This window comes from Kwoniella shandongensis, chromosome 4 (genome assembly GCF_008629635.2).
Source record: "Kwoniella shandongensis chromosome 4, complete sequence".
In the NCBI taxonomy this organism is placed as follows: domain Eukaryota; kingdom Fungi; phylum Basidiomycota; class Tremellomycetes; order Tremellales; family Cryptococcaceae; genus Kwoniella; species Kwoniella shandongensis.
In genome coordinates, this window is record NC_089290.1 from 1,824,626 (window position 1) to 1,845,870 (window position 21,245).

The 21,245-nt window shown below is 50.6% G+C and overlaps 8 protein-coding genes across 8 annotated transcripts; 3 read left to right on the plus strand and 5 right to left on the minus strand.

The window, feature by feature from the left end:
- Positions 1-1,096: 1,096 nt before the first annotated feature.
- On the plus strand, positions 1,097-3,634 carry CI109_102698 (uncharacterized protein; the record flags this gene model as incomplete). Its single annotated transcript, XM_065967178.1, has 15 exons — positions 1,097-1,265; positions 1,340-1,463; positions 1,532-1,624; positions 1,688-1,744; positions 1,808-1,815; positions 1,896-1,944; positions 2,009-2,088; positions 2,153-2,329; positions 2,396-2,535; positions 2,589-2,677; positions 2,732-2,868; positions 2,922-2,964; positions 3,026-3,173; positions 3,240-3,325; positions 3,385-3,634. The coding sequence occupies 15 exons, from the start codon at positions 1,097-1,099 to the stop codon at positions 3,632-3,634; spliced, it is 1,650 nt and encodes a 549-aa protein (XP_065823250.1).
- Positions 3,635-4,516: 882 nt separating this feature from the next.
- Positions 4,517-6,911, plus strand: CI109_102699 (uncharacterized protein; the record flags this gene model as incomplete). Its single annotated transcript, XM_032008219.1, has 15 exons — positions 4,517-4,536; positions 4,624-4,683; positions 4,738-4,778; positions 4,836-5,012; positions 5,070-5,144; positions 5,206-5,324; positions 5,392-5,778; positions 5,833-5,842; positions 5,904-5,924; positions 5,989-6,181; positions 6,233-6,283; positions 6,344-6,387; positions 6,437-6,454; positions 6,510-6,692; positions 6,745-6,911. 15 exons carry the CDS (start codon positions 4,517-4,519, stop codon positions 6,909-6,911), a joined length of 1,566 nt encoding a protein of 521 aa, XP_031857481.1.
- Positions 6,912-7,113: 202 nt separating this feature from the next.
- On the minus strand, positions 7,114-8,167 carry CI109_102700 (uncharacterized protein; the record flags this gene model as incomplete). The annotated part of the gene is made up of 6 exons (XM_065967179.1): positions 7,114-7,137; positions 7,194-7,205; positions 7,261-7,439; positions 7,612-7,737; positions 7,887-7,968; positions 8,036-8,167. The coding sequence occupies 6 exons, from the start codon at positions 8,165-8,167 to the stop codon at positions 7,114-7,116; spliced, it is 555 nt and encodes a 184-aa protein (XP_065823251.1).
- Positions 8,168-8,539: 372 nt separating this feature from the next.
- CI109_102701 (uncharacterized protein) lies at positions 8,540-10,988 on the minus strand (the record flags this gene model as incomplete). Its single annotated transcript, XM_065967180.1, has 11 exons — positions 8,540-9,037; positions 9,103-9,118; positions 9,180-9,369; positions 9,425-9,455; positions 9,515-9,704; positions 9,757-10,093; positions 10,151-10,230; positions 10,297-10,381; positions 10,448-10,713; positions 10,769-10,809; positions 10,875-10,988. 11 exons carry the CDS (start codon positions 10,986-10,988, stop codon positions 8,540-8,542), a joined length of 1,848 nt encoding a protein of 615 aa, XP_065823252.1.
- Positions 10,989-12,004: 1,016 nt separating this feature from the next.
- On the plus strand, positions 12,005-13,637 carry CI109_102702 (uncharacterized protein; the record flags this gene model as incomplete). Its single annotated transcript, XM_065967181.1, has 9 exons — positions 12,005-12,050; positions 12,112-12,254; positions 12,310-12,429; positions 12,487-12,798; positions 12,850-12,922; positions 12,987-13,216; positions 13,268-13,325; positions 13,379-13,486; positions 13,537-13,637. The coding sequence occupies 9 exons, from the start codon at positions 12,005-12,007 to the stop codon at positions 13,635-13,637; spliced, it is 1,191 nt and encodes a 396-aa protein (XP_065823253.1).
- Positions 13,638-13,803: 166 nt separating this feature from the next.
- On the minus strand, positions 13,804-17,218 carry CI109_102703 (uncharacterized protein; the record flags this gene model as incomplete). The annotated part of the gene is made up of 22 exons (XM_065967182.1): positions 13,804-14,415; positions 14,468-14,539; positions 14,587-14,604; positions 14,656-14,827; positions 14,889-14,907; positions 14,963-15,085; positions 15,138-15,170; positions 15,225-15,250; positions 15,334-15,352; positions 15,395-15,486; positions 15,541-15,625; positions 15,676-15,727; positions 15,770-15,861; positions 15,911-15,933; positions 15,984-16,180; positions 16,235-16,397; positions 16,450-16,710; positions 16,778-16,837; positions 16,891-16,920; positions 16,976-16,987; positions 17,046-17,063; positions 17,130-17,218. The coding sequence occupies 22 exons, from the start codon at positions 17,216-17,218 to the stop codon at positions 13,804-13,806; spliced, it is 2,268 nt and encodes a 755-aa protein (XP_065823254.1).
- A 367-nt stretch (positions 17,219-17,585) lies between these two features.
- Positions 17,586-18,184, minus strand: CI109_102704 (uncharacterized protein; the record flags this gene model as incomplete). Its single annotated transcript, XM_065967183.1, has 3 exons — positions 17,586-17,766; positions 17,830-17,954; positions 18,005-18,184. The coding sequence occupies 3 exons, from the start codon at positions 18,182-18,184 to the stop codon at positions 17,586-17,588; spliced, it is 486 nt and encodes a 161-aa protein (XP_065823255.1).
- A 248-nt stretch (positions 18,185-18,432) lies between these two features.
- On the minus strand, positions 18,433-19,538 carry CI109_102705 (uncharacterized protein; the record flags this gene model as incomplete). Its single annotated transcript, XM_032008213.1, has 2 exons — positions 18,433-19,134; positions 19,182-19,538. 2 exons carry the CDS (start codon positions 19,536-19,538, stop codon positions 18,433-18,435), a joined length of 1,059 nt encoding a protein of 352 aa, XP_031857475.1.
- Between the last annotated feature and the right edge of the window lie 1,707 nt (positions 19,539-21,245).

Genomic DNA, 21,245 nt, shown 5'->3' on the forward strand with positions numbered 1-21,245 from the left:
ATATACACGAGCGCGAGTAGGCACCATAGCACAGTTGCTAGCTCCCCGAGTGTCATGTAATGATCATGTACCTGCCGTTCCAGCTATTCAAAGGCCTCGGAGGCAAAACAACCATTGTCTGAGTAGTATGACTCGTTCGTGGCGTGACGAATTACTTTGACGCCCTTTATAATGGGCTGTCTGCACTGACAGTCCCATCTTGAAATCCGGGATCATCGTACAGGCACTGATTAGCATGCGGGATCAGCGACCTTGGGACCAAATGACGTCTTCAGGAGACTACAAGGCGACTACCTGTAAGCGAAGTGGCCTAACAGTGGTAATGAAAGCAATGAAAGCAATCGCGTTCCCCCGCCCTTGATGACCCCCAGTGAGAACGATGCCAAGAGAAAACATGTTGTATTTATGGGGCATCCATGCTTAGCGGACGGAGTATAATCCAAATTAAACCCGAATTGCAATTCCCATGCACAATTGTGAAAAGATGACGAGATCTAGGACTCAAGTTACCGACCTCTTCGCAAACGCACTGCCTCTCTGTCCATACACTCATCTCTTTCCCATCCCAAAGCCGCAATGAGGGTTGAGATGCATACCCTGAGAATACTGTACATGTACCGCCGGTAAGCCTGAACTCAAATGACGAACGAGGCGTAACGTTTAACTGTTATTTGTTTTCAAGCCGAAAGGAATTCACCGGAAGTGCTTATTTACTGCAATTTTATGAACTGCTAGCTGCTCGTTTAGAGAGAGTCACCGAGGTTTTTTTTTTTTCCTTCCAGGCAAATGGTTACTGTACAATTCCTGGAGCAAGGATAACGAGGGATGGGGCAAGCGAGGAGAGAGCGGGAAAGGAAGATTCTCATGCAAGTCATGGAATTATTGTACGTCAGACCGGCATGTCTCTGTTTCTTTGTGTACTTGTACCTCGAAAGAATTTGTCTGCAAAAGCTTCATACAACAAATCCATAACTTACGACAATCTGGTTCTCTATCAACTTGTTTGTTGTTGTTGTTATTGTTGTCATTGATCCTCAATACCGAATTGAATCGCAAATAAGCAACCACCCCGACCAGTACACAGTAAACGAACACGATGGTAGCTGCTATCTCAGGAGGAAGTGGCGGACTTAGTAGTTATGGCGATTGGTTCAGAAAGGAATATCGACGACCCATCTTGTTCTGCGCTTTGATTGCTATCGCTCCTATCGCATACGGTTACGATGGAACGTATTTCACTTCATTGTTGGAGACTCCTGTTTTCAGTGAGTCGCACGAGCAAAACAACACGAGCGCGATGACGAAGATCGTTGACAATGTGTGCTGTTCTTCTCTGCAGAAAAGCAATTCGGTGATACCGACGCGAATGGCGTTTCTTCCATCTCAAGTAGTGACCAGTCCCTCTGGGTGTCCATCATCCAAGTCGGTGAAGTCTTCGGATCTCTTGCTGCTGGTCCTATCGGGTGAGTCGCCAAGCTGAGCAGTGACACTTGGTTTCTTGACTAAATCTGACAATCTTTCCTTCCGTTAGTGACTGGTGCGGTCGAAAGGGTGGTATCGCCTTTGCTATCGTCTTCTTGGCTATCGGTGTTATCCTCCAGATGATCGTCGTCGGAAGCGGAGCGTGAGTCTTAAGCATTGTACTCGTCTCTCGCAGCGAAGTGCTGATGTCCAAAACGTGTCATAGCCTCATCACCGTCGGTCGTGTCATTGCTGGTGGTGGTATTGGTATCATCTCCAACGCGTGAGTGTAGCAACCTATTATTGACAGGCGGTGACATTTCGTTGACCTACCAACTTACCGCAGTGCTCCCTGTACCTCTCCGAGATCCCTCCTATGGAGATCCGAGGTGCTTGTGTTTCCAGTTGGCAACTTATGCTTGCCATCGGTCAAGTTATCGGTGCTTGTGTCGGTCTCGGTGCTCACGACTTGCCGACTACCGCGTGAGTCATATCTTTCTCGTTATTGCATATCCGTATTCTGAATCTGGTCTAACCGATTGTGTAGGTCTTGGCGAATCCCTATCGGTATCAACCTTGTCTGGGTCGTTCTTCTCGTCGGTGTCTTGTTCATCGTCCCCGAGTCTCGTGAGTGCAGCCCTCCGTCCGCCTTCGAGTAACAGCTTGCTGACTCGATGCTTCATGTCGTTAGCCCGATGGTTGCTTTACAAGGGTAAACCTGAGAAAGCCGAACGTGCCTTGTTCAAGATCCACGGTGGTTCCGACTACAAGGAGATTCTCGTTCAGGAGCAATTGGCCATCCTCAACAAATCTCGAGAGGAAGAGGCTGAGTCGTCCAGTTCCGTCTCTCGATGGAGTGATCTGTGGAGTGAGTTATCGCGTAGCCGGATTGTCGACGGAGCAAGTTGCTCATTGCGTTCTTGCGGTTCTGTAGGAAACCCCGTCGAACGACGAAAGTTCATTGCAACCGTCGGTATCTTGGTCTCTCAACAAATCTCAGGTGTCCAGTTCATCTTCTCCTACACTACCACCTTCTTCTCCCTCGTCGGTTTGAAAGACACCTTCATCATTACTGTGAGTTGACAGCCCGTCTCTGTATGAGATGCTTGTCCTGACACGCAGTTCAGATCATTGTCGACTGTATCGAAGTCCTCGGTGTGCTTGCGAGTTTCTTCGTCGTGAACAGGTTCGGTCGACGACCTCTTCTCATCTACACGTGAGTCTGGCCTATCGCATTTAATCATATCTCTTGTACTGACACGCTCCACAGTGGTATCTTCATGTTCATCACCTTGTTGGTGGTTGGTTGTCTCGGAGCGGTCGCTGGTCAAGGTGACAAGTTCGAGCCCTACCTCGCTGAGCACCCTTCGTTCGGTAAAGCCGTCGCTGCGATGATCTGTCTTTATGGTGCGTTGTTCTTGGTCCGTTTCGTAGCTCTATCTTACTGACCTTTATTGCAGTGTTCGCCTTCAACGTAGCATGGGGACCTTTGGCTTGGGTCGTGTAAGTACAGTACTGATCACCCGATCGCCGACATCCGCTGACCACATTCCCTCCTTTGCAGCGCCGCTGAGATGTCAACCGGTCGAAACAGACAGAAGCACTTGTCCATCGGTACTGCTCTCTTCTGGATTTCCGCCTTCGTCGTCACCTTCACCCTTCCTTACCTCTTCCAGCCTACTGAGGCGGGTCTCGGTCCCATGATCGGTTTCGTGAGTTCCATCATTGCCATGTATTCGCCATGAGTGGTTGACTGACTGGCTATCACCCGTTCTCAGATCTACGCTCTTGGTGGAGCCGCTTCCGTTGCGTTCGTCTACTTTGTCATCCCCGAGACTCACGGCCGAACCCTTGAGGAGATCAAGTGAGTAATCCTAGTACAGACGCCATGGCGGAGTCAGTATTGACGAGTTACTGCTACAGCTTCATGATGGAGGCTCGAATCCCTACTCGACAATGGAAGAATTACGACCTCGCCACCGTTGTTGCCAAGGACGAGAAGAAGGGTGCCCGATTCACCGGTACCACCGAGCACGTCGAGGGTTCTGCTCCTGGTGCTGGAGGTGGTCCCGGTGCTGCTATTGTCGAGGAACGACCTAGACAGAGGAGGTTCCTCAGTTCCTTCCAGGGTCAGCCCAAGGAGAAGAAGGAAGTTATCCCCGATTCTCCTTAAGTGTTGAACTCGTAGAGTATCCACACCATCAAATATACTCCCTAATATCATTACCGCATTGCATAGATTCCCCAAGACCTATACTTAGACAGAGTAGATGCATCGTATGTTAGACAAAACATTGTTTCTTGTTGTGCCACACGCGATTGCATCACGGGGTTCCGCAGCACACCCCATCGTATTCGGGACTCCGTCATCACGTCACCATAGTGGGAAAAAAAGTGACACCGAGTACGAACGTACCCATATGACTCCTCTCCATCTAGATCTCTTTTCTTCTTTCTTTCTCTTTTCTCTCCATCCGCAACGTCGTCAAGAAGACACTCTCCACCCAAGCTCCACATCAAGACTCAGACTCAAATCAAGGTCAGTTAGCAAAACAATGCTACAAACAAACAAGCTGCTCGCGACGCCGATCGGCATGGGCATGGGCAAGAGCATTCGATCCGCTTCTTAAAATGAATGAACCTCCTCGAACAGGAGTATCTTAAATCTTGTCTTCAACAGACACCGTCCAAACACCACAACCGACTTGGTCTTTTGTTTTTGCTTTTGCCTTGCCAAAATAGCTTAGCGGGGGCCAAGGAGGGGCCTTTTTCATACGCCATGATATATGTCCATATATATATCATGTTTGAAAAAGATCAACACGGGTGCCGGGTCTTCTAAACATCGATCCCGAAGCAGCCAGATGAATGATGGGTATCTTCCTTCGCTGCTAGTGATAGCGTGAAAGAGGAGCCCATCTTCATCTCGCTCGCTGAGGTTCAATGTGACCTGTGCTGAGATCATACCGTCTGAAGCGGATCAGGGTAATGCCTGCGTCGCAAGTTGCTTCTTTTTCTTTTGTCGTGTGCTTACCACCCTGCAGCAAGAATCAAAATGTCGGACTGGCATACGATGTAAGTGCGGCAGCAGGCGGAGGTGTAGCAAATCGGGCAGAGTGCGATGAATCAACGATGTGTACTAATGTTTCCTGTCGATCACAGCCCGAACGCATCGGACCATCTCAAATGGTATCAGAACAAAGGAACGCTCAAGTTGAACTTGTGAGCGCTGTTTGCGGGATGCGGGGAGCGCTTGCTGATCCCCATGCCTGTTAGCTTCCTGAGCATCATCTTTGTTGGAATGGTTCTCAACGGATGTATGTGAGAATCTGCGATCCGACACCAACATATCTGACTCTCCCTTTCTCTCCCAGACGATGGCTCTCTCATCTCCGGTCTTCAAGCTTCCGACGCTTGGCAAGCTGATCTCGGATATCCTGACGGTGTCCGACTTGGTCTCTTAAACGCCATCGGCAACATTTCTGGTTTGGTCGTTGGACCTGTGATCACATACATCGATGAGACTTATGGAAGACGATGGGGCATCCGATGTGAGTTGACTCGTTTCGGCGCCATCTTTGGCATATCAGCTGATGAGAGCCATTCAGTCTACGGTATCACTATGCTCATCGGTTCTGTCGTTGGCTGTATCGCCGGAGTTTCGGGAGCGAATGGTTACGCTCGTGAGTCAGCGTCCTCTTGCAAGGGACAGGCCACTGCTAATTGTCCGCCCCTTCCTGGTAGTTTTCGTTGCTGGAAGATGCATCATCGGGTTCGGTCTGGCTTCCTTCCTCATGACCAGTCTCATTGTCGTACAGGAGATCACTCATCCCCGTTCTCGATCGGTCGTTGCACACTCTTGGGTAAATCAATTCGGCTTGCCATCCGCCAATTCGGAGCAATGTACTGACACCCTCTTGTACTTTTTAGAACTCATACTACATCCTCGGTTCTGTCATCGCTGCCTGGGTCAACTTCGGCTGTGTTGGATACATGACCACATCCTGGTCATGGCGAATCCCCTACATCATCCAGATTCCCTTCGCTCTTTACGTCCTCATCGCCGTGCAGTTCGTGCCAGAGACTCCTCGTTTCCTGCTTGCCAACGGCCGTGAAGAAGAAGCTTTAGATTTCTTGGTGACCTATCACGGTAATGGCGACGTGAACGATCCCTTGGTTCGATTCGAGTTTGAGGAAATGAGGTTGGCCATCAAGGAAGAGCAGGCTGCAAAGGCTGAGAAGTGGAAGACGATCTTGAGGAGCAGGTCCAACAGGCACAGGCTTGGTTTGGCAGCGTTGATGGTTTTCTTGACCAATGTGAGTTTCACGTGTGTAGAGACATCGTCATGTTTGCTGACATAGATATCACAGACCTCCGGATGTAAGCTTTCTTATGTTCTTACATCAACTGCTGCCTTTATTGATACAACTTCTTTCTCCAGCTTCAATCATCTACTTTTACTGTGAGTCGCAGTCGTCTTCTTCACAAGATCAGGCAGTCCAGCGCTGATTTGATCCTTTCTTTAGACACTACCGTGTTTGACCTCGTCGGCATCACTGGCGCTGCAACCCAAACTGGTATCTCCGCCGGTCTTAGCATCTTCACCTGGTTCTGTCAGATCGCTGCTGTCTACACCGGCAAGTTTGTCGGCAGGAGGAAGATTGTTCTTTGGGTTTGGCCTGCTCTCCTTCTCAGTCTCATTGGGATGTGTGTCTCTAGGTGGGTCCACGATGCACCTCAAGTTGTCAAACGGTGCTGACAGAGCTTCAGCGCTACCTTCGCCAATGCAGTCGATGGGAACAGGAGTGCAGGTGTCGCTACGTGAGTTTGGGCCTGAAACCACCGCCATTCTAACGAACTACGGCTGACAAAGGTTTGTAGTGTTGTACTGGTATGGATTTACCTGGGCTCTTTCAACTTCTCCAGTATGTCCCCCACCATTGGTATTTCTGATTGGAGCTGACAGATTCGCAGACCCTGTTATCTATTCCTGTATGTTTACTCCCGACATCCGGGCATCTGTCGCATTGTACTGATCATTCCGCAGATCCCGCCGAAGTCCAGACCTTCTCGATGCGAAGCAAAGGCCTTCTCGTTTGGAACACTGTATCGCAACTTACCGGCGCCTATGTTGTATGGGTCGACGCGATCGCTCTTAAGTCGATTGGTTGGAAATACTACATCGTATACATGCCCTTCGTTGTTGTTCAGTGGATCTTTGTCTACTTCTGTGAGTAGCCTCAGTTGCCGTCATATTCCAAAGCTGATATCTTCTCTCTCAGTCATGGTCGAGACCAAAGGTTACACCCTTGAAGAGATTGCCGTTGCGTTCGACGGCAAACACACCAAAGTGGGGAACGTGGACATCGTACCCATTGTTGATCAGCAAGGTTCTCCGCGCGACTACGAGGACTTCGACAACAAGGCTCGAGACAGCGGCAGGAACTAAGCGGCGTCGTGCTGTGATGAAGGAGTTCCTCAACGTGACTCCCAGATGCAAGCGTAAGGCGGGAGATATGGCATTCGAGAGCACATATAATTATATACATTAACAGCCTTTCACACATTCGTTATTATCTCGCCCAAGTACACATGCAACATCCTGCTTCCATCGGCTACGGTCCCTCTTGTCATTGTTCACCATCTGAGACCTAATTGTTGTTCTCATTCTTGGCCTCGTCGAAGCAGACACAGATAGCGGCAATGAGGGAGAGGTCAACCCTGGTGCGACCGTGACAAAGTACTGTGTGAAGTGGTGAGTATCAGCGTCCATCGCATCCAGACGCGATCACACTCACCGTCTGCTTGTCCGTGAACAACTCTCTTGCGTTGAACATTTGTCTCGAAATCTGAGCTACAATAGGCCCATTCACCATGTGGATATCGGCGGAACCACCCCAGAAGTCACCGCGTAGTTCTAGGGTCGTCTCGGCTCGAGTGGAGTGGTTGATAAAGGTCGCTTCCATTCGGGTGCTCACTGGGAGGAGAAGGGTCATTAGCATGCGCTAGAGCGGTTCCTAGATACAGGGGAGTTGCGACAGAGACGGATAGGTATAGTGACCTGTGTGTCACAAAGCAGCGAAAGACCGGGAAGGGAAAGTCGAATGGTTTGGAGGCGTGAGAAGTGCATTGAAGGAGAAGACACTCACTACTGATCTTCTTTCTGATCCTGAAAATCTCTCGTTCCTGCTCATCCTCCCCGATGTAAGTCTTGTGTATCGACATTAGCTTGTTTCTGAGCCCGTATAGTAGACGACCATTAGGGTCGGTGATGACTATGAGGAACGATCTCGAATTAGCTGTGTCCTCTGACATGTGGTATAGTAGTAGGGTCCAGGTGGATGTCTTGTCATGGTAGGGAGTATAGACGATCAAGGAGAAGTCCGGCCGTGATAGCCAGAAGAGATAGACGCATCTCGCTCACCTTTACGATCACGGAATGAGAACGCTTGACCTTTACATCTCACCACGACTTGACCATTCTGATCCTTGACTGCAAAGTCGTCCTGTCGTTAACACCTCGATATCAGCACGACCGCAACACATGTAATTGTAGAAGTATGAAGCACTCACGCCACTGAACGAGAATGCTTTCTCCTTGAGCACCAGTGTTGTCGGATGGGGCATGCAGTAATGGCCGTGAACACCGAGAGGTGGGTTGACTGGGTGGAGTTGTGCGGGTGCTGAAGCTGTGAACATTCCCATGGTGGTTGGTATATAAAGTGTTGGTGGTGATTATCAGAGAGGTATTGTTAAGTCAATGATAAGAGTGAATAGATGATTGATCTATATATGCGTGTACTGTGGAGCGTCGATGTGGATGCTGTGCTGATGGGTTTGTATACCACAATCGATGCCAAGCATAAACAACCTCAACCTCGCTCCAGCCCAATCTCGGCGAGTTACGCTGATACAGAGTTAAACCTCTCGGCCCGTCTCACTGTAGATAGCGGACATTTAGCCGCCCATCGACTGATTGCACAGCATTATGCATGCACTGTATCATATCATCCATTGCATCACGGGCATAACCCTCACATTAAATGCACCCAAGCTATACCAATCTATAAACTTCACTTAGAACTGCTTCATCACCTTTTTCCACGCTGGGACCTTGTTGTTCTTCAATTCCTGCTTTCTCTTCATCTCCTCTTCCAACTCTGCCTCGTCAAGCTCACCGGAAGCGTACCATACAATGGCGGCGAAACCGAGAAGAGCTGTGATGATACATCCTGCAAGAGCACCGATGGCCTTGGACGTCCAACCCATGACGAGCGGGTAAGGACCCAACATCTGACCCTTGAAATCGGTCGTTGAGAATGTACCGACGATGTTACCCTCGGTGTGGGAACCCCAAGCTTTGCATTGATCGTAAATCTGGTTGGGGATGATATCGGTCGTGTTCTCAGCTTGGAAAGTCTCCACGGCCTCGAGGAAGATGGCAGCGAGACCGGACGACAAGTGCCAGTCGATGTGACAGTGGAACATCCATGCTCCAGGGTTATCGGCGGTCCATCGCAATGTGACACTGCCGGTAGGGGGAATGACAATGGTGTCTCGTCGCGAGGGGTTGGTCTGGTTTTCGTCGATAGCAGGGTTGATAGTGGTGTCGTCGGAGGTGACATCAAAGACTTGTGCACGACTTGGAACTCGTGTCTGGTATGATTGGAGATCGGATCAGCATCGTACTTCCTAGTTCGTGGCCAAGCTTACTCACCCGTGAAAGTGGAAGGGGTGGAAACCGGCATCCCAGTTGAACACCGTCAACTGGACGTTCTGCATGTGCTTGTATACGAAAGCGTTGGTCTGAGCACCATAAACAGCAGGGTTGAAGGAATCTTCACCCATGGTGAGGGCGGTGAACATGGATGGTGTGTCCATCGGCATCTGGTAAGTGATGTTGTTGACTAAAGGGGCGACTTAGCACACACACACACGAGACTGATCGAAGTATTTACTCACACGAAGCTCGGTTAGTCCCGTCATCGTAGGTCTGCAAGATCAAATCACCATTAGCAACGAGCTATGCTTCCTCGCGAGAGTGTCACTCACGTCAAAGTACGCGTTCAACTCGAAGGAGACATCAGGCTTGAGCAATTCCCGCTTGAGCACAGGAACAAGCTGAGTGTCGTTGAAAGTCTCGATCTCGTCGACGATGACGGCAGTAGCGGGAGGGGCGGCCGAGTTGTAAGTGATCTGGACAGTGTTGTTGAGCACGAGCTCATCGGGAACAGCGTCGTACCTGTGAGTCGAGTCAGCGATGAAGCACTGTCCGACCCGGGAAGCACACTCACATGTCGGTGTCTTGGTAGAACATCAGAGCGTAGTTGGCGTCGGTCGTGTTCTTGGCAGTAACCAAGACGGAGTATCGCTGCGCAACGGACACGGTCAAGGTATCGATTGGGTATGGCTCGACCTCAATACCGTCGACTTCGATGATTTGCATATCGTGCTGATCCATGTGCACCCAGAACATCGACAGTGTACCCATGTTAACAAAGTGAAGTCGGTATGTCTTGCCAGCTTCGAAGGGCAGGGAGGCGCTGTCAGACACTCCGACACCGGAGGAGAGGTCTTGGTTGGTGTGGAAGTATGTTCCGTTCTTGTAAGCACCGTACATGACAGCAGCGTCTGATCGAGCTTGTGAGTCAGTGACGATTCAATTACGCTTGAGAGACCATCGCTCACCAGGGACGGGCTCAGCTCCAGTTGGGTTAGTCCAGGTCAAGAAGTCATCCTTAATCATATCGGGGTATTCCTTGTGGTACCTAGGATAGAAGATGCGGTCAGCAGAAGACTAAGCAGACAAGAAAGAGGTCGATCCCATCACTTACCAATCAGCCATGGTGAAGATATACTCCTCGTCCCATGTCACATTGTCCGCTCGACCAGTCCCGTTCTGAGGGAAGATGACGAAGGCTGAGATAGTTGAAGGTCATGTTAGATCAAGAGACTGATACCGATCATGATCCACACTGAACTCACGCGCTCTCAATCCATCCGTGTTCTGACCTTCGTGATGTCCGTGAATCCAATATGTCCCAGTTTGCCTAGACGTGTCGATCTTGTAACTCAATGTATGTCCGTTTGGGATGGGACATTGTGTGACACCGGTCGCTCCATCCGCCCAATTGGAACCGTTGAAGAACATTCCATGGGTGTGGAGTGATGTGCCAACAGCCGAGTCGCCCAGACCGTTGGTCACATGCATGATGAGCACATCTCCCTGTATTGCGGTGAGGACTGGTGGACTGTGAGTGGATTGCATCAGCTCATGCATGCAGTCATGTAGATACTGTCACTCACGGCCATGTTCCGTTGATACCAAACACTCTTCGCTCTTGGAGCTGTAGGTGATGATGGAGTCAACGCGTGCAATTTTATCTGATTAGACGGGAATGTCACCACTCACTCCATCCGGATTCGCTGTCGCGTAGGTGATGTTCCACCAATGTTCAATCGTCGCTGCTTGCACTGAAGCAACCAGTGCCAAAGCTGTCGTAGTCAAAGCTGTTCTCGATCTCATCGTTCCGTAACGTTGTGTTGAAAGTAGAGGACAGGAGATGAGGTGAGCAGACAGTTGACTTGTTCCTTTTCTTTTGAGAAACTACTTTTCGTCAACGAGTACGAAAAAGGGCTCGCTTCTTTCCACTCTCTTTTCATATCTGATAGCGGAAAATACCGGTCACAAATTGGAATGTGAAAATGGCGCATACGATCTACTGGCTGCGGCCGAAATCCAACTCTGCCAGGAACACACGAAACGACTAGGACTACGACGACGACATGTATGTACGAGATGCAAGTGGGGTCTGTGATGGCGGGAAGCGAGCTGTACCTGGCCCAAGCTATGGAAGGCCGGTGACTCAAGGAGGGAAGAGAGAGAAGAGCCAAATAGATTATTGGCATTGATTCGGAATGTTTGAAAATAGAACAAAGTGAGAAATTGCCTCTTTTGGTAGCGAGTCGTGTTATCTGATTACTTTTTCAATCCAGTAGACTGTTTTTCCCTTTTTCTTCTTCAGCATCCGTCCGTCCGTAAGATCCGTTGGTTGATTGCACTGTTCTTTTACTCCCCCCCTCCCCCCATCCTCTCCTTCTTTCTCGCTACTATATACGCCCCCATCGTTCGCTTCAGATTGTCAAGCGTACGGGACCATTTTTTAGCGTTCAAGTCTCACGCGTTTTCACCAGTAATCGGCCGACTTTGATCCTTTCTCTCTACAACATTGACATTTTTCATCGCCCGACACGCTTTGTTCATCACCTTGGCATCGGTCGAGACATCTAAATTTAACGAAGCAAACTTGCGAGAAGAAGTTAGTGCGCTTTTCACACTTTCCCACGTCGACCGAATCTATCCGACACCAGACCGATAAATCCTAGCAACCCAACAAAAAGCGTATCTGATAAGTTGTTCAACGAAACGCAACGGGGAAGGGGAAAAAAAGGAAAAAGACTATCATCGACTTGTCCCATTTTCGTTCTTGGTTTCGTTACTACCATCAATCTTCAACCTAACATCATAGAGAATACAGCAAAATGGCAAGGAATCTGTTCGCCGTGTCGATTTTCTTCATCGTCTTCCGTGAGTATGCATGCAAGTCCACACTACCCAGACGGTAAAGACGCTGATCCTCGGCATCTAGGTGAGACGATTGAAGCAGCCATCATCATTTCAGTCCTGCTGTCCTTCGTGGAACAGCTCATGCTCACTGGACACACTGCGACGTCCAGTGACAGTCTGACAGAGACCGAAGATGGCCAAGAGGGTACGGTGAATACGGGCACAGTGAGTGTAGGAACCTCTGCTAAGGATGCCCATTATGCTAACGCACGTGATGCAGTCCGACCAGGCCAAGGCGGACCGAGCAAAGTTGATCAAGAGGATGAGAGTTCAGATTTGGGCGGGCACGGCTACTGGTTTCCTCATTGCACTGGGTATTGGTGCCGCCTTCATCGCAGTGGTACGTTTCTCACCCGCTCCAATACTTGTACATACTAAAGCTACGTTACCATAATAGTTCTATACCAAGATCGACGATTTGTGGAGCAAGACTGAACAGATCTGGGAAGGTGTCTTCTCCGTCATCGCCGCCATCATCATCTACATCATGGGTGTCGCCTTCCTGAAGATGGACCGATCCCGAATCAAGTGGCGTCTCAAGCTTTCCGCCGCATTCGACAAGTCTCAAAGTAGGATGCAGGCTGTTCAGAACGCCGGTTTGGAGGAAGAGGACAAGCGAGAGGGTCGAAGTGGGAAATGGGCTTTGTTCATCCTTCCTATGGTCACCGTCCTTCGTGAAGGTCTCGAAGCTATTGTCTTCGTCGGTGGTGTGAGTGATCGTCATCGATCAATTCAAGCATTGGCTGACGGAATCATACAGGTCTCCCTTGGTCTTCCTGCTGCGTCCATCCCCATTCCCGTCGTCGTCGGTCTCATCGCTGGTCTCATCGTCGGTAAGTGATGGACAATGATTAATGGTCGCGAGATTGTCCAGCTAACGAAAATAATCACCTATAGGCTACATCATCTACCGAACTGGATCCACTGCCACCCTCCACTGGTTCCTCATCGGCTCTACCTCCTTCCTCTGCCTCATCGGTGCCGGTCTCATGTCCAAGGCTATCGGTTACTTCCAATACTACCGATTCGCCAAAGGTGTCGGTGGAGATGTCGCCGAGACCGGTGACGGACCTGGTAGTTACCAAGTCGCCGGTAATGTTTGGCACTTGACTTATGGAAACCCCGAGGTGTGTACCTTTACTCTCAGGAAGTGTTCTATCACTGACGTGATTTGTTAGACTGGCTCTCCTACTACCAACGGTGGATGGCAAATCTTCAACGCCATCTTTGGGTGGAGTGAGTCGTCGTCCACGTACATGACTTGGACACAGTGCTGACAAACTACTTAGACAACACCGCTACTGTCGGAACTATCCTTTCTTACGTCTTCTATTGGCTCCTCATTATCGGTACCCTCATCGTCCTCAAGTGGAAGGAAGGCCGAGTCACCTTCTTCGGTCGAGGCTCGGCTGCTTACAACCGACGAGCAATTGCGCGGGAGCAAAAGGCCCACTCTGGTTCCCCGAGACCCCTTACGAGGAGAAGAAGCACAACCCCGTGGATGGAACCAACGAGGCCACTGTCCCTACTATGAACCTCCGGGACTAAGCGGGGTCGACGAGACACAAAGGTAGTGTCAACTCGTACGAGCAAGGGTTAGGAGAGGCCGAAATTAATATGGCAAGCTTAATGATAGTGGTGACAATGCGCCAAGTAAGGTATTCTACAATGCATCTGCTTCATATACACCTATCTACCCAGGACCACTTTGTCTTCATTGCTCGGCCATGGCGAATGTTGACCAGTCCACGGCCGTCTCGAGCTCGTAAGGAATGCCAGTGATCGCACCTTCTAGTCCCCTTGTGTTCAACACAAAGTCTGCCCATGCCATGCCATGCTCCACCTGGTCGTCACTGACTGATGCAGATTCCGCGATGTGTGACTGAGCAGCGTGAGAGGCAGTGGGCGAAGTGGATGTGCTGGGTCTTTCAGCTGTTGAGGCGGAGGACGAAGTCCTTCGGAAGAGCCTGGCGGCACGATCTAGTTCCCGATCAAATGTGCCTAACCCTTTGGGACCAGCAGCTCTTCGTGTTGCATTCTGTCGACCAGGCGGTCCTTGTTCAAGCAGTGATGTCAGAACCGCCGAAGCTTTCTTAGCGATGTCCGATACCTCGGCCAACTCCACAAAGATCGACAGAGCTGACTTTACAGGGACGGTGAGCTGGTCGTAGATCTGTCGTCCCTCGTTCTCTTGATGCGAGGCTTCGAGGAGGAGGACGATACACGCAGCGAGGGTGTGGGCGAGGACGGTCCAGGTTCGACGAAAGGTTTCTAGTGCGCAGCGGCAGAAGGTGTCGGTGATGAATCGAGCTTGAGCGAGACATGCCTGTGCGCTGGTCAGCTTCATACAACGAGCGATGATCTCACGATTAGCTTACCTCTCGAGACTTGGCATACTGAACATCTCCGCGGAATGCACGGCCAAGATACGGTCGATGCAGCACGATTACCTGAACTATGTCAGCTGGGAACAACAAGAGCAAAGCGTCCGACGTACCTTGTGAGCTGCGGAAACCTATTACAATTCAAATCAGCAACTCGTTGGTCGACAACGCGTAAAACTCACCATGAATACCCTTCGCTGCCATTCGACCCACAACGGCCATGACGCCTCGAGCGGTATCTCAACCGACCGCATCCACGCCGGTGCTGCTGCAAGGATCTCTTGGACCTGTTCATCGGTACGCAATATGATATCGTACGGTACGTCGCCTGAGCTCGACGCGTGCGAGTACACCCTGCGATGGTCGTTAGCTACGACCCTCGAAAGTGAATTCAATGACAACGAGGACGACCTACTCGTTCACCAGTGAAGCGACTGCGAAGGGTCGTCAGTGTTCATGCACTTGATAAGCGCTCCTGCGGCAACCTACGCTTGAGAAGGTGATACGTGTGTGCAGGGACTGTCGGCAGCTCTGACCGAACCTTGGTAACTCCGTGTGTCTGATCGAGGCAGTGCAGAGGCGGTGGAGTATCGAACTGGGATGCTTGGATGGCTGTTCAGGTCAAGTCAAGTGAGCCGAGTCATCCGGTAGACGTGAAACCTACAGCAAGTGTTGTTGAAGCCAAGGTGAAACCAATCTGTACGACGAGTCAGCTTCATCGCGTCGCTATCAAAGAACTCTCTCTACTCACCTTGGATGATCAACTGTGCCCATGTCCTTTTCCTCACCTCTCGGGCGATGTAGGATTGTCCGTTCAGCTGGTCCCCTTTGTCCGGTCGATCAGGACCTAATCGATGTACGTTGAGAGCTTGTGCAACTCTACCGCAATCTATCAGCGATACCCAAAGTGGTGTCACTCACCTGATAGCAGCCCCAAGCATCGTGTAGTACAGATCGGCGCGGCCCAGATGATTTGCGGGGAGATGATGATTGCGATACATTGCACAGAGTATCTGAAAGACGTACGTCAGCGCGAAACCCCGGAAGCAAAGAAGGGGGCTGCTTACAAGCTATGCGATGACATCCAGTTCGCTTCGTTCAAGCTCAACAAGCAACAATCGAACCACGATTCGACAAGCTGCCGCCGGTTATCTGTCCAGCTGTCAGCCTATGATGCTATGAGGATGAAAGGAATCACTTACGTCCAGGTAGTATCCGTTCAACAACGGAGGAAGGCATGTGATACAGTGCACTCTGACGGGTACATCAGCTCTGGACGACCTCGTAGACACTCACCATGAGCACACCGAAGAGCAAGGCTAGGAAGGACCAGTTGACCTCGACATCGTCAGAACCAAGCTCGGACCAGAACAGCTCGCTTTCAGAGACTGAGGTCATGTCAGCAATTGTGAGTGAAGAGATGGACATGAGACTTACGGAATGTTGGCGCGTGGTAGCAGCTGTAGCCTGATATCAGCACCAATATCTTATCAAGAGGCGAGACACTGACCAGTGTAGCCATGAGACGTTCTCGATATCGTAGCGCACCAATGCTCTACCGACAGACGTCGATGGCAGCCGGGATAGGATATCACTCCGGATCATGGCCTTGTATCCGGCGAATACACTTGGTCGGGAGGTAGGCATAGGTCGAGGTGAAGCTGCGTGAGGCGTGACAGAGGAATGCACAGATCGGTGGGAGGGAGACTGTTTGTGTGTCAGAGAACGATATGACTGATGGCGAAGGGAGATCAAACGTACAGGCTGTCCATCTTCCGTCATCCAAGAAAAGTCCACCTCGATATTGCCATCTTCCATCCCTCCATCCCCTGCCTGTTCCCACGAGTCCTCTTCTTCTTGATCTTCAAACTGATCCTCATCCTTGCCACCAGGGCTCTTCGCTCGAACTCGACCCAATGCAAGGCTATGGCAAGATGTTAGCGCAAATACCATTGACGAAGAAACGTTGAGCTTACAACTCCAGTGTAGCCGCAGCGACTGACTCCTCATCCTGTCCACCAGCGTTACTGCGACCTCCGTCGGTCTTCACACTTCCTCTCCTTTGCTCCAGCTGCGTTTGTTGGGGAGCGACTGAAGGTGAAGCGATGGATTGTGAGTCCGCAACGGTACCCACGGCCGATTGTACTAGTCTTTCCAGCTGGGCGATTCGATCTTCCAGACGAGATTGTGCGGTGATGGTCTCTTGTCTAAGAGACTGCACGGCATTGACCGTATGTCTGTGATAGGGATGTACACACACGACACTATAAGCATTAGGGATAACGAGTTTTGAGGATGACTGACAATGACTTGGACGGGATGATCTGCTGTACTCGACATCGTTCTGGGATGCCCCGTTTTCGACTATCATGTGTTGATCAACAACATTGCTCAAATTGTATGCCAATCGTACGCACCAATTGCTGCAAGGTAGGACTCGGTCACATCTGCGGGAAGCAACGTTAATCATGCGCCTGATTGATAAGGCATACAATCACGTACCGAGTCTTACGGCTAGATAGGTCTCGCAGTCAGCGCTTCTCCCATTTCACTTCTGGTCTGCTGTACTCACCGCGTGCACTCCGTACAGCTGTGGACGTAGGTTAATAGAGTCGTTAACGCCAGTCACCAGGAGAACATCCACAACATGGCTCACCTCAAGGGTTGCCGTTGGCTGACTCGCAGGGCCTCGGACTTGGACAGTCCTGCATCGGATGCAGAGGGTGTGTTACTCCCTTCGCTCATCGTAGACGTACTCAGGGCAACTGATGACTGCAGGGTGTTTGGTATAGTGTGTAGTATTCGAAACAGACGACAGAGGAAGGATAATGTCAACAGCTCTTATCGTTGACTTTGCGATTTGATTCCGTCAACAGCGGATGAGTTCACATCTCCCCCGAAGATAGCGGTTCGAGGAGAATGCGTTCATTAGGCGAAGACAATCCAGTAATACATTCACTGTCAAGTTCACAGTACCGAACGACCTTGTCTACAGCCAATCGACGGTCTCTGTCCTCTACAGCCCAAGCTGTTCCGTTCTACACATCTGTCATCCCGTTTGATATCGCTACACGCCCAGACCATGACCGTGACTTCGACCTGACACGCCCAATTACACAACCGACCTGACTTTGCCTGTCTCTACTTCATACACCCAGCCGCTGATCGGCACGTCATCAGGGATGAGTGAGGTACCTTTCAGAAACTTGACATCTTCTTCTACCGCCGTCTCTAGTTGAGGGAATGGGAGGAAGTCAATGTCGAGGGATTTGAGCTCGTTCACGGCGTCCGATCTGGATGTCAGCTGGGATACAATGTCAGTCACTCACCCCAGATTCTTCTCAACCAGTCCGTACGCGTCCTCATTCTTAAACGTCAACATGCCGCATCCGGTGTGTTTGACGAGGAGGATCTCCTTGGTGCCAAGCAGTTGTTCAGAGATGACAATGGATCTAAGCGCGTCTCGAGCAGATGCACCGGCCTGATACACAGTCAGCGAGAGATCTCAGACGTACATTGCGGCAGACGTACATTGCGGATGACATGGGCGTCGCCGAGATCTATCCCGAATGCAGAGGCGGGATCGATTCTTGCGTCCATACATGTGAGGACGAGGTATTGCTTGGCAGGGGGAAGGGCAAGGTGACCTTTGTCAAACGAGCTCGCATAAGAAGCGTTCTTCTCCTTGAGGTTCTGGACGATTGCAGACATGGCAGGTGTGTCGAAGAGATGTATGGGATCGAAAGATGAGCTCAAAGAGCCAAGACGCTGATCGATCCATCTTCTGCATCTATATATGCTGTTGACATGGATGGCTAGGAGTCGACGTCGATGGCGTGATTTCAATTAACATTGATTCATCATTACAACTTCGGCAACAATTACACCCGAGAACCATCCCGACCATGGTATCTTTCAGTGCGCATGCCGTATCACATCTAATGCATCGAATCCACTACCTATGCTTTTACCGCTGTGGGCAGAATGTTGTGGGGCTTGTACTCGAAACCTTTCGCCGTGAACACACCAGGCAACTGACCCGTACCCTTCTTCATGATCCACTCGTCCGCTGTCATTTCCTCCTCCACCTGCTCGGAAACCGGTTGCGCGTCGATTAACCCTCCCTTCAGTCGTCTGAGTACCACTGAATCCTCCGGTCGAGAGAAGAACACCAGGCTGTTTCGGACTAGTTCCGCTTGCTGACCGGGTGCAGGGACGACGCGGTGGATGTTGGAACGCAAGAGACCAGCGGTGAACTTGACCAGTGCGTCGCCGAGGTTGACGATGCAGGATCCGGGGACAGGACGGACGTACACCCATTCGTTGGTGTCAGGGGTACGAATCTGGAGCCCACCAAGCCAGTTGAAGAGCACGGTGATGGAGCCAAAGTCGGTATGTTCACCCCGTGTGGCTCGATCGTCATCCCATGGCTGGGGTTGAGCCTGTGTGAAACGAACGTGGTCTCCCGAGCGTTCGTGGATGCGATGGAGATTTGCTAACGTCCCCTCGGGCAATTGAAGGTGGGTATTGAGGTGTTCGAGCAGGATATCGATGGCGGCACGACAATGGTAGACGTAGCTCTCAAAGAGCGCTTGGTGTTCAAGGATCAGAGGGTGACACGCTAGACGTTCACATTGACCGAGGATGTCATCTTTTCGGAGCTGTCAGGAGTGAGCGGTTGGCGGCCCAACGTTGAGGGAAGACTCACATTGTAATTCTCATTCCGTACAGATTCTCCCTGGAGGTTTTCCGTCTCGTAGACACGGTACGCGTAGAACGGATGGAGATGTGGTCGACCGTAAACATCCTTCACTTCGTTTGGCAGCTTGAAGAACTCTTGCTGCACTTTGTTCAGCTTCTCCGCCTCCTTGACGATTGTCTCGCCCAATGTCGATCCGAGCATGTCGAGGTAGAAGAAACCGAGCTGTCTACAGGCCTCGAAGAACGCATCGGACGAGCTTGCGTCACCAGCTTCGAGCTTCGCAAGGGAGATGGAGTACAGCGGCGCGGTTTTGACGTCGTCGGGGAAGGGAGGGAGGGCGTCGTGGGAAGTGAGGGATGCCATTCTGTTTGAATTGATGCGGATTACGAACGATAGAGTGAGATGTAAGTACAAAACCGTTTAGGCGTGTTTGACTCAGCCCCACAGGACGTAGCTTGGACTCGGGTGCCGGATAGCGCGCCGTCTAAACCTATCTCACTCCGCTCAACTCCGAACGCCGCTGATCTCTCGGTGAAATCCGATGTTATATTTCTGTCACGATCGGTCCGATTGGCGGGATAAGGACGACTCGATTGCGGAACATCGCCGCTTCATGTCTGATGGCGTGCGGGGGGACGACGAGCAAAGACGGTAGAGTCTTTGGACGCGTGCTATGAGGATTAGTCGCGCTGTGAATTCGAACCGTTCTGTCAATGGGAAAAATGTGATTTTGTGCCGTCTGATAGACGGAGTTGAGTTTAGCATTTTGCATCGAGGATATAGCGGATGTAAAGTGTAGCGACGATGTGTGTCGTTGATGAAGTTGAAGCGATTACGTTGAAGTGCCAGTTGCTCAGGTGTGACGTGACGCTATTTGCGGCGGGTTCACCACGATCTCCCACGCGCAAATCGTCCTATCTCGTCTGTTTCCCATGCATGCATGCTCGATGTTTCGAGTAGAAGTGTCCTCTGGGACTGTCTCTACACGGCACAACAAGGATTACATCGGTTAGATGCATGTGTGGAAATGTTACATCCCAGATGTTCCCCAGGGAGTACTGCCTTCCTACCGAACTGCTGAAAATCGCCGCAGCCTGCGTTTGAGCCGTTCTCTTGATTTAGAGAGTATAATCCCCCTGCCATCTAATGAAGGGTCATATTAGGTGTATAGCATCAAAAATCAGCAGGATAACACGCACATTACATCCTGTATGAGCTGTCAAAGTTTTGTGCTGTACAGTGGGAAACTTAGGGGGTTATAGGAGTCGTTCCTGCGTGAGGGTTTTTGGTTAGAAACTTCCTAGTCGATCTTTGAGCGATGGTAGATGATGGAACAGACTTGTGGCTATCTTAATCCACTTCAGTTGCGCTTCTATCTTGTACAACAGTTTGGCAATCACTTACCAAACATACCACCCAGAATGAAAACCCTCACGAACTTCTGAGGGTTTTTGCTCTATGGTGGTGTCACCATACAGACCACCCCTCACAAAGTTCTGAGGGTTTCCTTCTATGGTGGTGGGTGTTGCTGTACAGTACATGGTATACATAAAAGGATACTATCTAGCTATCCTATCTATCCCATCCTCCTAATCATTCCTTGGTATCCCTTGATCACCTTCTCGAAGAGCGCGTTGTAGCACTCCACCGTAGGTCTCTTAGTAGGCCTAGCGTGGTACCACCGAGATTCGACGGAGAAGGGCTGACCGTCCGGTTCTCGTTCAACCGCTCTTGCATTATTACTTAGTTCGAGATTCGTTTGCTTCTAAGTCGAGGAGGGTAGTGTGTCGTACTCGTACATGTCTCATGGTGTTGTAGAATTATGGGTGCACTATTATCTAACTACGGTCTAACTAACTAAATAACTACGGAAAGAGGAAAGGAATATGTGGATTAACTGCTAACTTCCGCGGTTAGGGGTTAGGGGTTAGGGGTTAGGGGTTAGGGGTTAGGGGTTAGGGGTTAGGGGTTAGGGGTTAGGGGTTAGGGGGTTAGGGGTTGGGGGTTAGGGGGTTAGGGGGTTAGGGGGTTAGGGGGTTAGGGGTTAGGGGGTTAGGGGGTTAGGGGTTA